This window comes from Nelusetta ayraudi, unplaced genomic scaffold (genome assembly GCF_046127955.1).
Source record: "Nelusetta ayraudi isolate G7.1 ecotype Tasmania unplaced genomic scaffold, CSIRO-AGI_Nayr_v1 ptg000031l, whole genome shotgun sequence".
In the NCBI taxonomy this organism is placed as follows: domain Eukaryota; kingdom Metazoa; phylum Chordata; class Actinopteri; order Tetraodontiformes; family Monacanthidae; genus Nelusetta; species Nelusetta ayraudi.
Window position 1 is genome coordinate 1350377 of NW_027466081.1, and position 12416 is coordinate 1362792.

The 12416-nt window shown below is 41.6% G+C and overlaps 1 protein-coding gene across 1 annotated transcript; it reads right to left on the reverse strand.

Moving 5' to 3' along the window:
* Nucleotides 1–283: 283 nt before the first annotated feature.
* Nucleotides 284–11890, reverse strand: idh1 (isocitrate dehydrogenase (NADP(+)) 1). The gene is made up of 9 exons (XM_076030787.1): nucleotides 11547–11890; nucleotides 9515–9644; nucleotides 6677–6968; nucleotides 5073–5175; nucleotides 4211–4385; nucleotides 3962–4113; nucleotides 1652–1792; nucleotides 1399–1561; nucleotides 284–468 (listed from the first exon to the last, which is right to left on the reverse strand). Exons 1-9 carry the CDS (start codon nucleotides 11869–11871, stop codon nucleotides 375–377), a joined length of 1575 nt encoding a protein of 524 aa, XP_075886902.1. The 5' UTR covers nucleotides 11872–11890; the 3' UTR covers nucleotides 284–374.
* Between the last annotated feature and the right edge of the window lie 526 nt (nucleotides 11891–12416).

A 12416-nucleotide genomic window follows, 5' to 3' on the forward strand; every position in this document is an offset into this window, starting at 1 on the left:
CTTCTGATGAGGATCACATGATGATCACACGATACAATGACTGTATTTTCCTTTTTTTTTTTTTTAATGGTAACTAACCAAAGTGCTAAAACGGAACCCATGAAATGAGACTGAATCCTTTCAGCAGTGAGACTCTGGAAGATTCTTCCTCCACTTGAGCACAGGTGACAGAATAACCAGAATACACTGACGATTTATCAGCCAATCTGTACGTAGAGGGTTTTTTTTTCCACACATCTTGCGGACCTCTTCAACATCTGGCCTAGTTTAGTTTTGTGTGGGCTTTTTATTTCAGTATTCGTTAAGCAGTCAGTTTGTGAGGATGTGTTTGTCAAACTGTGGTTATCTGGCCAAAGAAGGCAAACGAGGTGAAATCACAGTTTGGGCTGGCTTGATAGCTTCATCTTCAGGTTCTCCGCCAGCTTGTCCAGGAACTCAAACGTGTTGAGGTAGTCGGAGCGCTTGACGCTGCAAGAGAGGAGAGAGTGACCGCATGTTAAATCCAGTGCTTGCACTTCAGCGGAAAACATCCAATCAAATATAGAACATACTACTACTACTACTACTACTACTACTACTACTACTCATGATAATAACAACCGTAATACTAATACTAATAATAATACTAATAATAATAATAATTATAATAATAATAATAATAATAATAATAGTAATAATAATAATAATAATGATGCATTCCTATTATTGAGGGCAAGAAAATGCGTTTCGGATGGACTTGGGCTTTTTCATTTTTTACTTGGGATGCACCGATACCAGTATGAGGTATCAGCATCATTACCTTTTTAAGGTATCGGTATCGATACCAGCATCAGGTATCGGTACTGATATCAGCATCAGGTATCGGTACTGATACCAGTATCAGGTATCAGTACCGATACGTGATACTAGTATACCAGGGTTGAGTACTCTACTCGTAACATATGTACTGATACCATGACACTGATACCAGTTGTATTTGTATGCATTTGACATATTTCTAAATTTGTGTTTGTACTGCAGCGAAACTTGTGACAGTCACTCTCCTAGAAAAACACGCTGAGGAATGTTGTTCAAATAAAAGAACATCCGTGGGGGAAAAAAAAATCAAAGTAATTATATGATGTGCAATGGACTTCATCAAGTTCTCAGTATCGGGATCGGTGAGTACTGAAAAGCGAGCACTCATACCCTACTCGTTCTGGTGGTGGTATCGGTGCATCCCTAAATAAAACCTTGTTTCCTCCTTTATTCATGTCCTTCCACCAGCACCATTGCACAGTGTGCCAAAGGAGGAAAAAAAAAAAAATCAAAGCAGCTAGATTGAAGGCACGGATGCGGTCGCACTCACAGTGAAGACAGAAAAACACAGCCAGAGCAGGAGCAACGTCTCAGACTTACTTCGAAAGGCCTTTGACACAGATGGCCAAATCCTTGGTCATGTGACCCGCCTCGATGGTCTCGATGCACACCGCCTCCAGGGCTTCGCAGAAGCCGCGGAGCTTGGCGTTGTCGTCCAGCTTCGCCCGGTGCAGCAGTCCACGGGTCCAGGCAAAGATGGATGCTGAAAAACATCCACGAACGACCACTTCAAGCCCACGTGCAACGCATTGCAATTGGTAAAATCAAGGCCATTCGTTTGGGAAGTTCTAACCGATGGGGTTGGTGGACGTCTCTTTGCCCTGTTGGTGCTGCCTGAAGTGGCGCGTCACGGTGCCGTGGGCAGCCTCCGACTCCACGGTGCGGCCGTCAGGACAGATCAACACGCTGGTCATCATGCCCAGAGAGCCGTAGCCTGAAACACACACACAGTATCACATCAGTTCCAGTAGAATTAATTAACACATAGAACAGGGGTGGGCAAACGTATTGACTTCTGGGGGCCACAAGTCAATATGTTTGCCCACCCTCTGAGGGCCACAGTGGGTTCTAAAATTTGACAGAGGGGCCGGAGGAGGAGCAGATGGATGGAGTGTTTTGGTGAACCACCTCAGAGGAGGAAAAAATATATGATGGGATATGTAGAAAACAATACTTTAATGTCAATTGAAAATGAACAAAAGCAAAGTTCTAACAAAATATGTCTTTGTAGCTCCGAGGTATTTAGCGCTTTATAGAAATTACTCTCAAAACACTGAAAAGATGGATGAAATACAGCTTCTCTATAACTTACTTACTATTAATATAAGTTTGGCGGGCCGGATTAAAAAGCTTAACCAGGCCGCATATGGCCCCTGAGCCGTACTTTGCCCATGCCTGACATAGACTAAAGAAGGTGCAGTTGCTCCGCCTCAGCAACCAGTCCAGGGTCAAAACCTATCAGCTGATCTCTGCAGGCTTCGCATCATTTCATTTCATTGGTCTGCTGCTTCTTATTGGCAAATGCATTTCTGATGAACACACTTAAAGTTCGTCTTCTCCAAACATTTATGAAACAACGAATCAAATCAACAACTCTATGGACTTTGGGGGATTTTGCAATTGTCCTCCAAAAGATGTGAATGTTGTGATATTTATTAGAGAACTGTTGAATCACTGCCCTCACTCCTCTAACGCAAATACATTTTTTTTCATGAAAGGGGATTGAGTGTAGCCAATCTGATGACTCGCTGCTCTACACCAGATCACATGAACACATCAGCACAGCCAGAGGCAGTGCTTCTGACTCAAAAGGCAACGAGCACTTAAGGTCCTGAGGTTGTTGAGAAAGGCACGAGCAATCTTGAGGGAGGTGCATGGAGACATCTGATTGGCTGCAGGCAAAACTTGTTGGAGAAAAAATGCTTTCATGAGTGAGTTCACGAGATTCAATGGGCTGTAAACCCAGATTTCTGTGCGTACGTATGTATGTATGTATGTATGTGTATATGTATGTATTCATGTATGTATGTATGCATGTATGCATGTATGCTACCAGTCAAAAGTTTGGACACTCCCTATGAATGTCTTTTCTTTCATTCTCATTAGTATTAACATTGCAGTTTCTCACTGAAGGCATCAAAACTGTGTATGAACACACACGGAATTATGTAGGAAACAATGAAAGTGTAAAATAACTCAAACATGTTTTATATTTAAATTCTTCAACATAGCCACCTTTCATAAAAGAGTTATTGAACATGTTTTTCTTTGCTGCATAATTACATATATATTGCTCACATATTTGATGTCTTCGGTATCTGTCTGTAGTGTAGAAAGTTGTCAAGATAAAAAAGAAAATGCATGAGGAGTGTCCAAACTTTTGACGGGTAGTGTATGTACATACATACATACATACATACAAATACATACTTCTTTTTTTTTTTTAAATGAAGATTAGACTTAAAAAACATTTTAGTGATAATTAGTGACAATGATATGTATATTTGTATGCTATGAGACCCAATTAAAATGCTTTGAGGCTTGCATGGGTTGATCAGGGCAGTCACACACCCCTGTATATGCATATGTATATATACACATACACATGCACTGTATATATTTATATATTAAAAACAGGAACCATTCAAAGAGTGCATTAGAAACACATTTGTGAACCTTTTTTAATTTGTCTATGGGCTACCTTTATATGTAATGAAGAATATGTGCGTCCACTGAAAAACATCTTTGGATGAAGATGACACCTCACCATCGTCTGCATACATTTAGAGTCTGTGCTGGCCTCATACGAAACTTGTTTTGATCGAAAACATTTTAGCCGAGTAAATGGTTTATCTTTACCAAGCTTATATGGATGTCGCTCCTGACAGTGTTCTAATCTGATTAATCAGAATGCATGTGTGTGTAACATATCAATACAAATGGTTGAAACTTCTTCGAGCAGCATCGTGCTGATGCTGCACGTGCGCATTTCCCACAGAGCTTGCAAGTCTGCAGGTTTTAGCGTAGCTTACAGCGGTGTATTTAGACGAGGCTGCTATGCAAACGTGGGCACGGGTTGTCGGGTCCGACTCTCTCTACCAACCTTGCGCCACAGAGTCCGACTGCACGTCTCCGTCATAGTTCTTGCAGGCCCAGATGAAGCCGCCGTCGGACTTCATGGCCTGGGCCACCATGTCGTCGATCAGACGGTGCTCGTACCAGATTCCCTTGGCCTCGAACTGAGCTTGGTACTCCCTGGAACGACAGCCGCAGCAGGCACGTGTCGTTACAGCCTGCCGCCTTCCAACTTGGGTGCATGCTGACGTGAAAGAGAGCGGGCGACTTGTCTCACTTGTAGATGTCTTGGAAGATGTCCTTGAAGCGGCCGTCGTACTTCTTGAGGATGGTGTTCTTGGTGCTGAGGTACAGCGGCCAGCCTTTGACCAGGGCCATCTGGAAGGAGCTGTGCGCAAAGTCCTGGATGGACTTGTCCGTGTTGTACATCCCCATGGCAACGCCGCCGGTGCCTAGAGGGACGCGCAAAAATATGCGTGCGGCGTTGTGACATGAAGTCGCTGTTGACGTGGGACATCAGGCAGAAGGTTCCCCGACTGAATCATTTGAACTGGGTTGGGCAGTAAAAAGCCAATTGAAACAGAAAGAAAATCTGGGTCTGTCACAGTGGTGACGGTGTGCATCATCACTGCAACACGCTGCTTCAATACACTGCAGTGTTCAGAGCGACCTTTATTAAACCTAATTTTCCACACAGTAAGGCCTTTAGTGCTGCTGCATGATAGTCTTTAAACCCTTTCATGCACAAATTATGGATTCTGTTTATTTCAGTGCTTTTATTTCTTTCTATCTATAAAGGTAACTGGTTCTGGAATCCACAGGGATTTAAAAAAGCTTCGAAAAACTTTGTGTTGGAAGTTCAATCAAGACTCTGAAATTTGAGTGCCTTTAAATGCCCCGTTTGATTAGATGTAGATGTGTCTTTTTTTTCCCAAGTGACACAATGTGACAAAGCAACCAGTGTAACGTCTTTTAACAAAAAATAATTTCTTATATTTTCATGTTTTTTACCCATCCAAAACTTTGTTGAAACATTAAACAGGCCCAATAAGTGGGCAGCTTGAAGAGGGAAAGGTTTAACCATCTACCTGCTAGCTAATCCAGTGACGCGTGCATACGGGACATGGAAGCAGCCTTACCCTCAAACTTGTGGATGACATATTTAACTGGCTCTCCATTGGCGGGCGTGTAGGTCATCTCCACTGTTCCAGGACCAGGCACGACAAAGTCTGTCGCTTTGTACTGTGGGGAACGCAAGCAAGTTGTAGAGATAGAAAGTTAGATCCACTGTTCTGCACAGCATATTGGTAGTTGGTAGTTGGTGTCTGTCTGGATCTCCATCCAATGAGGATTGGTTTTGTTCTGGTCAAATTCAGCGCGGGTGCTGCTCTGACTTTACTTCAAGTAAACGTCGTTTTTGGCCAAAAGGAAAAGAATTTAATTTATTGCGTTAATTGGTATTTAGAAAAGGATGTTTTTCGTTACTTATGAGAAAAAGTTAACTAATTATTTTGCATAACAAAACAGGAATACAAGGGGGGGGGAAACTGTTGAGATGCACATGGCAACACAGTTATAAATGGCAGAGGTGTTTGGCAGAGGTGTTTGTTATAAAAGGGACTAGTTTCATATTTCGTTGATCGTCATGTCACTCGCCGGGGCCTCACACTTCACCTGGATCTTTCCCCCCCCTGCGTACAGTTGACATTGGCAAAGCACGTTGAGCTAACATGTTCAGGCCTGGGAGATTACAAAAGCCCGTCTGGGCTGCAGGGGCGGTGCAGTAGCCGGGTCCAAAGGACAGCGGATGGAACACAATTATTGACAGAGGCCTTTTATTTTGTGATAAGCTCACAACGTAATGGGACGCGTCAAAAAACCCAAAAGAAATCCATTTGTTGTGCGTCCTAAGAACATGTTATTAATTACGCTATTGAAGAATTACTGCTAGGCTTATAAATGAGCAAACAGTGGGATTTTACATATATGTATATTTATATACATATACAGTATGTATATAGTATATATATATGTATGTGTGACAGTGGCGGTCCTGTCACTATGCCTCCAATTGATCATGCGCCCTGGCTACCGGATGTATGTATAGACACACATATACACATACACATATATATAACACACACACATATATATATATGTATATATATATATATATATATGTATATATATATATATATATATATATATATATATATATATACATATATATATATATATACATATAGCATATATATCTATCTGGGTATGTGGTTCCATCTCTGTTATCCCTTTGAACTGGGTGGTAACAGTAACCTTGTGTGGACTGGCAACACATGAACAGTCAATACATTGAAGTTAATCAACCATTTCTCATTCGTGTGCACGCATGAGAGACAGAAAACAAGACTCTCTCTTCTTAAGTCTTAAAGGTCAAGTGCATAAAATTTGCCACAATTTATGATTTTTATATTGGTAAAAGCTTAATATACTGCCCATAAATATGTTAATAAAAGTGTATACTCGCAGTAAAATAAAAGTTACTTAGAATGGTTCTCATATATATGTATATATGAGAATATACATAGAGCAATAAGGGTCTTGCTCCTAGTTAGCTGCCATCTTGCCCTAAATACCCAACACACGGTCAGACGGGCTTCCTTAATCCTAAACTGTGACTGAAAATATGCGCTTTGGACAAAACAAACTTTTCTTCACGTCTTTAGCTTAAGACAACCGTCAGTACCTGGTCTCCGTGGGCGTGCCTGCCGATGATGATGGGCTTGGTCCAGCCCGGCACCAGGCGGGGGACGTTCTTGCAGATGATGGCCTCCCGGAACACGGTGCCTCCCAGGATGTTACGGATGGTGCCGTTGGGCGAGCGCCACATCTGCTTGAGGTTGAACTCCTCCACGCGTTTCTCGTCTGGCGTGATGGTGGCACACTTGACGCCCACGCTGTATTTCTGCACCGCTTTGGCCGCATCCACGGTGACCTGGTCGTCTGTGGCGTCTCGGCTCTCGATGCCCAGGTCGTAGCTGTTCCAGAAGACAGCAGATATGAAACGTTCAAGGTCTAATATTGCACCCGAAGTGAGGTCTTTATGTTTTGTTGTCGATTTCGGTGGAGCAGCTTTGCCGATGGCTACAGAGGGAAACACCAACACCTGGCTGTGGATGTCGTCACCAAAGTAGGAGGTATCATCACCCTTCTAATGTTACAGAGGACTGATTGCTGTGTGTTGTAAGGCCACGAGTGCTAAATTGGTTTTCTGAAAAATTTAGTAATTATGAAATTAAAGGCAAATGTCTAAAATTTTGAAGGAAGCCCACCTGATGTATATCTATCTATCTATCTATCTATCTATCTATCTATATATATGTGTATATACATATATGTATATATCTCTCTCACTTTTATTGTACTGTGAGAATACACTATACACTTATTAATGTATATCATAAAATATGAATATAAATATAAAAATCATCAGTGAAGCCAAATTTGACACACTGGACCTTTACTAAAGTATTGGATGATCACATCTCTTTTTCTGGGGAGTTCACTGACAGGGCAGCGACAAACAACATCACTAGCAGCACACATCGGTAAAGTTCATTTTCAAGTTTCAAGCTACATGACGCTGTACTATGCATCATCTATTAAGTTCACTTCTGTCCATGCATTTTTTTATTTTTTTTTGGGACCTCATGAGACATTACATGAACAAAATCATCAAGCAAAATGAGCAAAACTGTGTAGCATTTTCATTTTGATACGATCGAAACGCAACGATGGAAGTCATCAACAACCTAAACCCCAACTCCAGACCTCAGTACTACATAACTCTATCATCATTAGTCTACCTATGAGTAGGCAGAAAGAGAAAACCTGAATGGGAGGAAAAGAAAAACAAATAGACCATGTAGATTGCAAAAGCCTCATCGTGGAACAACGAGAACAGACGCACTCTGTATCTGCTTCTTTATATGGCCAAGTTTAAAGGTCGTGAAATATCACCGCCGGGTCAAAGCCCGTGAGCAAAACTCATAACTTGTTTACCGCTGAGAATGTGACCTGGACCGATGCCAGGCCTCGCACTTGTGCTAATACATTCGGCACTCAAATTCAACCATTAAAGAGAAAAATCAGCGAGCGGAATGGAATGAGTTGTGCAATGACAACTCGGCCTCTTCCAGGACGACTGAAAGGCCCGCTGGTGACAAATAAGCAGCAAGAACCACTTGGCCCCGGTAGTGTTCTCTGATACCTGCGCTTGGTTTAAAGTGCTACTTGTTCCCTTTAAGAATTAACGTTCTGTGCTTTGTTGTGTACCCAGTGGCTTTGTTTAACAGCATACACGAGCACCCATGACCTTTCACCCAGTTCCCTTACTCCCTTCCCCCCCCCCATGACCTCACGACGTCTTGCTTCACAACGGCAGACAAAAACAAAAAAGGCTTAAAGGCACATTATCAGGTTGGGCAAGAACCTTTAGCTCATTCATATTTATGTCAGAGTTATTGACTCAATAGAGCTGCGGCAGTTCTCTCTCACACAGAACACTTGGATTAAATATGAGCTGCAGCTTTTGTGAAAAGTTGATGTCAACTTTATTTTTTAAATGTTTTGATAACTTATTTGCAATCTTTTATTACAACAGATGTTTTTTTATCTTTTCATTTCTCTAGCTAAGAGGTTAATGACATCCTTGCCGATTGTGAAATTTCTAAGTCACCAGGATTCGCCCAATCCACTTTTAAAGGCAAAAATTGACATGAATCATGCTAGTGAAAATCTTTTTAAAAAATAATTTCTAATTACATTCTAAAAAAATGACCTTGGTTTAAATGTCAGGAAAACACAGTTCTGTAGGTAAAAGCAACAGAAGCATCATTATTCAAACTCCAAAGCAAAGTCCACATAAAGTAGGAAATATTTGACAGTTGTCAGACTCAACCTAACCTGACTGTGGATAGTTGTTCCTAGCAAAATATACACAGTAGGACAATTAACCAAACAGCGACAGCAATCTAACAATCATGACAGTAAATCTGCTACAACTCCAAATGATTGTCCAGGCTCTAGACATGAGAGTTTCCCCATATCACAACATACACTGCGGTTGATACTAGTACATATCATATGCTGTGTGTACGCATGGGGGCAAAACTGAAGAAAATCTTTTTTTTTTTTTTTTTTTTGTGAGTATTATCATTGCGCAACTACAAACGGACAAGCTGGTGAAACTTCCTTAGCGCTTATTATGCAATATAATAAAACAAGGGAGAGCCAGGAACGAGGATCAGGAAAGACTCCTCCAATATTTATCACTGATCCCAGGCAATTTACATAAGTAAATACATAAATACATACAAATACTTGCATATTTATTCAAGTCAAATCATGTTCCGTAGCGGGAACTGAAATAATTAACAGAAACTAAAAGCCTGAACACTGTTCGAAATGTTTCATCTTCTGACTCTTCCATAATGACAACAACAAACATGTTGTTACCAGTTATACACAATGGAAAATGTTACATGACAGTGGCGCTCACGCCCAGCAGAGGGTTCTTCCTCACCTGTGCAGATCCATCTCCAGATATGGGAAGATGAGTTTGTCCTTGATGAGCTCCCAGATGACCCGAGTCATCTCGTCCCCCTGCATCTCCACCACAGAACCTGCGTTGATCTTCTGAGACATGGTGAAGCCTGTTGGCGGACACATGCACACGTAATAATAAGCGTGACTGCCTCAGGGAAAGAATATCTCTTAAAGGTTCCGACAAATGTATGCATTGGTATGGGTTGACTGCTCATTCATTGGTCCAAATAGCACACCAGCAGTGCTGGCGAGTAAGTATTTTCACTAAGAGCAACTGTTACTTTATCTTTTTTTTTTTTTTTTAACTAAAGTAATTAGTAATTGATTATTTATGAAACAAAGTAGTTAAATAAGTAATTAGATTACTTTTAAAGGAGTAATCTGTAATCAGTAGTTGGATTACTTTTATGGAGTAATCCCAACAACACTGCACACCAGTGAGTTGTTCAGTTAAGGGACCGTGGCAGATGTCTCTAGAGTTTGTGAAATGCATGAAGCTATTAATCCAATACCTTAAGTGAAACTGTAAACCCTGCACAGTGTATCTTATGCAGCGCCTGTGCACAAAACCAGCAACAGCAAATGAACACGTACAAAAACAAAATCTTCTGTCAAGGAAGCGCACAGGTCCCAAGCATTTCATCACATTGCTGAGAAATGCTGAGTCATTCAAGAAATACAAGAATGACCACTGGTGAGTGAGGTGTGTTGTTCAGAGAGGGCAAGAGCCAGCGAGGTTCAGCCTCTCACACCTGCAGGCCTGCGTCGTAGTACCAGCAACACCCAGTGGTATCAACGACATGGTACTAAACCCTAAACTGCCACCTCTCGCATGACAAAGAGACAATGGAAGTTTCTACTGCCACTGCGCCAGTGTACACATGGTGTGGAGAAGCTTTAAAAGGCAGTTTCTGCTTCTGTCCACCTGATCAGCACCACTGGAAGAGCTTTATTAACCGATTGATCTGTAGTTGTATTAGAAACGGGCTTAAAGCCTTGTTACACTAATATTTACCTTTAGTATTATTTTATGTCTAAAAAAAAGTGAGGGCGAAAACTATCATGATTTGGACATTTCTCGAGAAAAAAAAAAAGTCTTTAGATTTGCTTCTTTATTAGAAAAATATTTATGAAAACAATTTGTAAATTAGACTTTAAGCTTATGTTCTGCTGACTACTCTCTATATTTTAAATCTAGTTTAGAGTGGATTATCGTCAGCATTATGTATATATCTTTTGGTGGGGAAAAGAGTAACACTGACATCCCCCATGACCACCAGCAACGAATGCATTCATGTTTGTCTTTTCTTTTCTTTTTCTGTTTTTGTTGTTCCCCCCCCCCCCCCCCCCCTCAGGCTGCCATCTCATTCAGGACCTACTGGCACAAGTTACACTTTCGCAGAGATCAGGTATGTGATTAGCACCACTGATTTACATTCTGATAGCTTCTTAAAGCCGCGCACTAGCAGGCATGTACATACTAACAGTATGAACGTAACATGAACCTTTGAATTTTCATCAATTACGAGCGTTTCCACTGGAGTTACATAAGCGGGGAGCTTCCTTGTCGCCCGATGGGGAGGAGACTGAGAACAGCCAGTCATTGAGGAAAAAAAAAAAACGATGGATGAGGACCGCAAAAGGTCTGCTACGCGTAACAACGACGTATACATGCACATATTTATATATAAGAACTGTTGTCGTGGTCCTTTTAACGGTAGTATTGCGAAGTAGTGACAGCGACATGCAGTGCCAGCTAATTCATATTAGATCGTCCAAGTGACGATAGGTTTTAAGTCGTTGACAAACTAAGTGAGTAACTGAGTAAGTGATGTCAAAACCATCGCTAAAAGAACACCGAGGATATGCAGATATGTGTTTTCCACAGCTGTGCAGCTAAACAATCAGGTTGGCGCAGATATTCTACCCACATAAGAGAAACCAGAAAAGCACGCACTTCCCTGCGGTTGTCACACACACAAAAAAAGGAAGGTAATGATTTCCCCAACCTTTACGTCCACGACACGAACGACGACGAGTCGGTGCAGAGATGTAGTGCCTAAAAAAAATAGCCTCACTTGAGCTGAAAGTGATTGGGGCGAGAGTAAAAGCAGGTACCCGGCTTCCCTCTTCCCCAACCCCTCCCAAATTCTTCGATAAGGTTTGAACCAATAGGCGGGGAGACGTTTCACACAACAGCCAATCAGGTGCGCACACACAGCCAGCGGTCTCGGTTTTTAAATGGGAGGAGTTTGCAGGCAGCGCTCTCCTATTGGTCAACGACACATCGCGCTTTTCCGGTGTAAGGTACCAAATGGGTCCGGGATGCTGCATTTGTCCGCGGTCCGTGGCGTTCACCTACACCCGGAATTACGTGTTTTCCTTTCCTTTTCTTTTTTTTCTCTCTCTTTTTTTTTTTTATATTGTTGCAACAAGTTCCGCTAAGGCCCACCCTACTTACTTCTGATTGGTTTAGGAGCTGGCGTGAACACAGTACTACTCACATAAGACGTGTAACGGCGAAAAAAAAAGAAAGAAAGAAACGAATTTATAGTAAATGTGGAGAATTTACTCGACTGGCAGTGTTCTGCTCTCGCGGCTTAATGTTCCAACATTTTATTTTGTAAGGAATCATTGTAGGTAGAAAGCAAAATGAAAGAAAAGAAAACTTCTAAATCCTCCCCAACCCCTACACTATTAGTAGAAGAATATGTTAAGTAATACTTTTAAGATTAAGATTATCGCCGCATTCTTGCTAGTTGGGGGTGAGGATACACGTTGACAACGACCCCTTTCGCATATACGCCTCCCACTGGATGAGGTCCAGTGTTCCCTAAATCCCAAATCCTTGTCTTCAGTCCATCTGTTGAATTCGAACA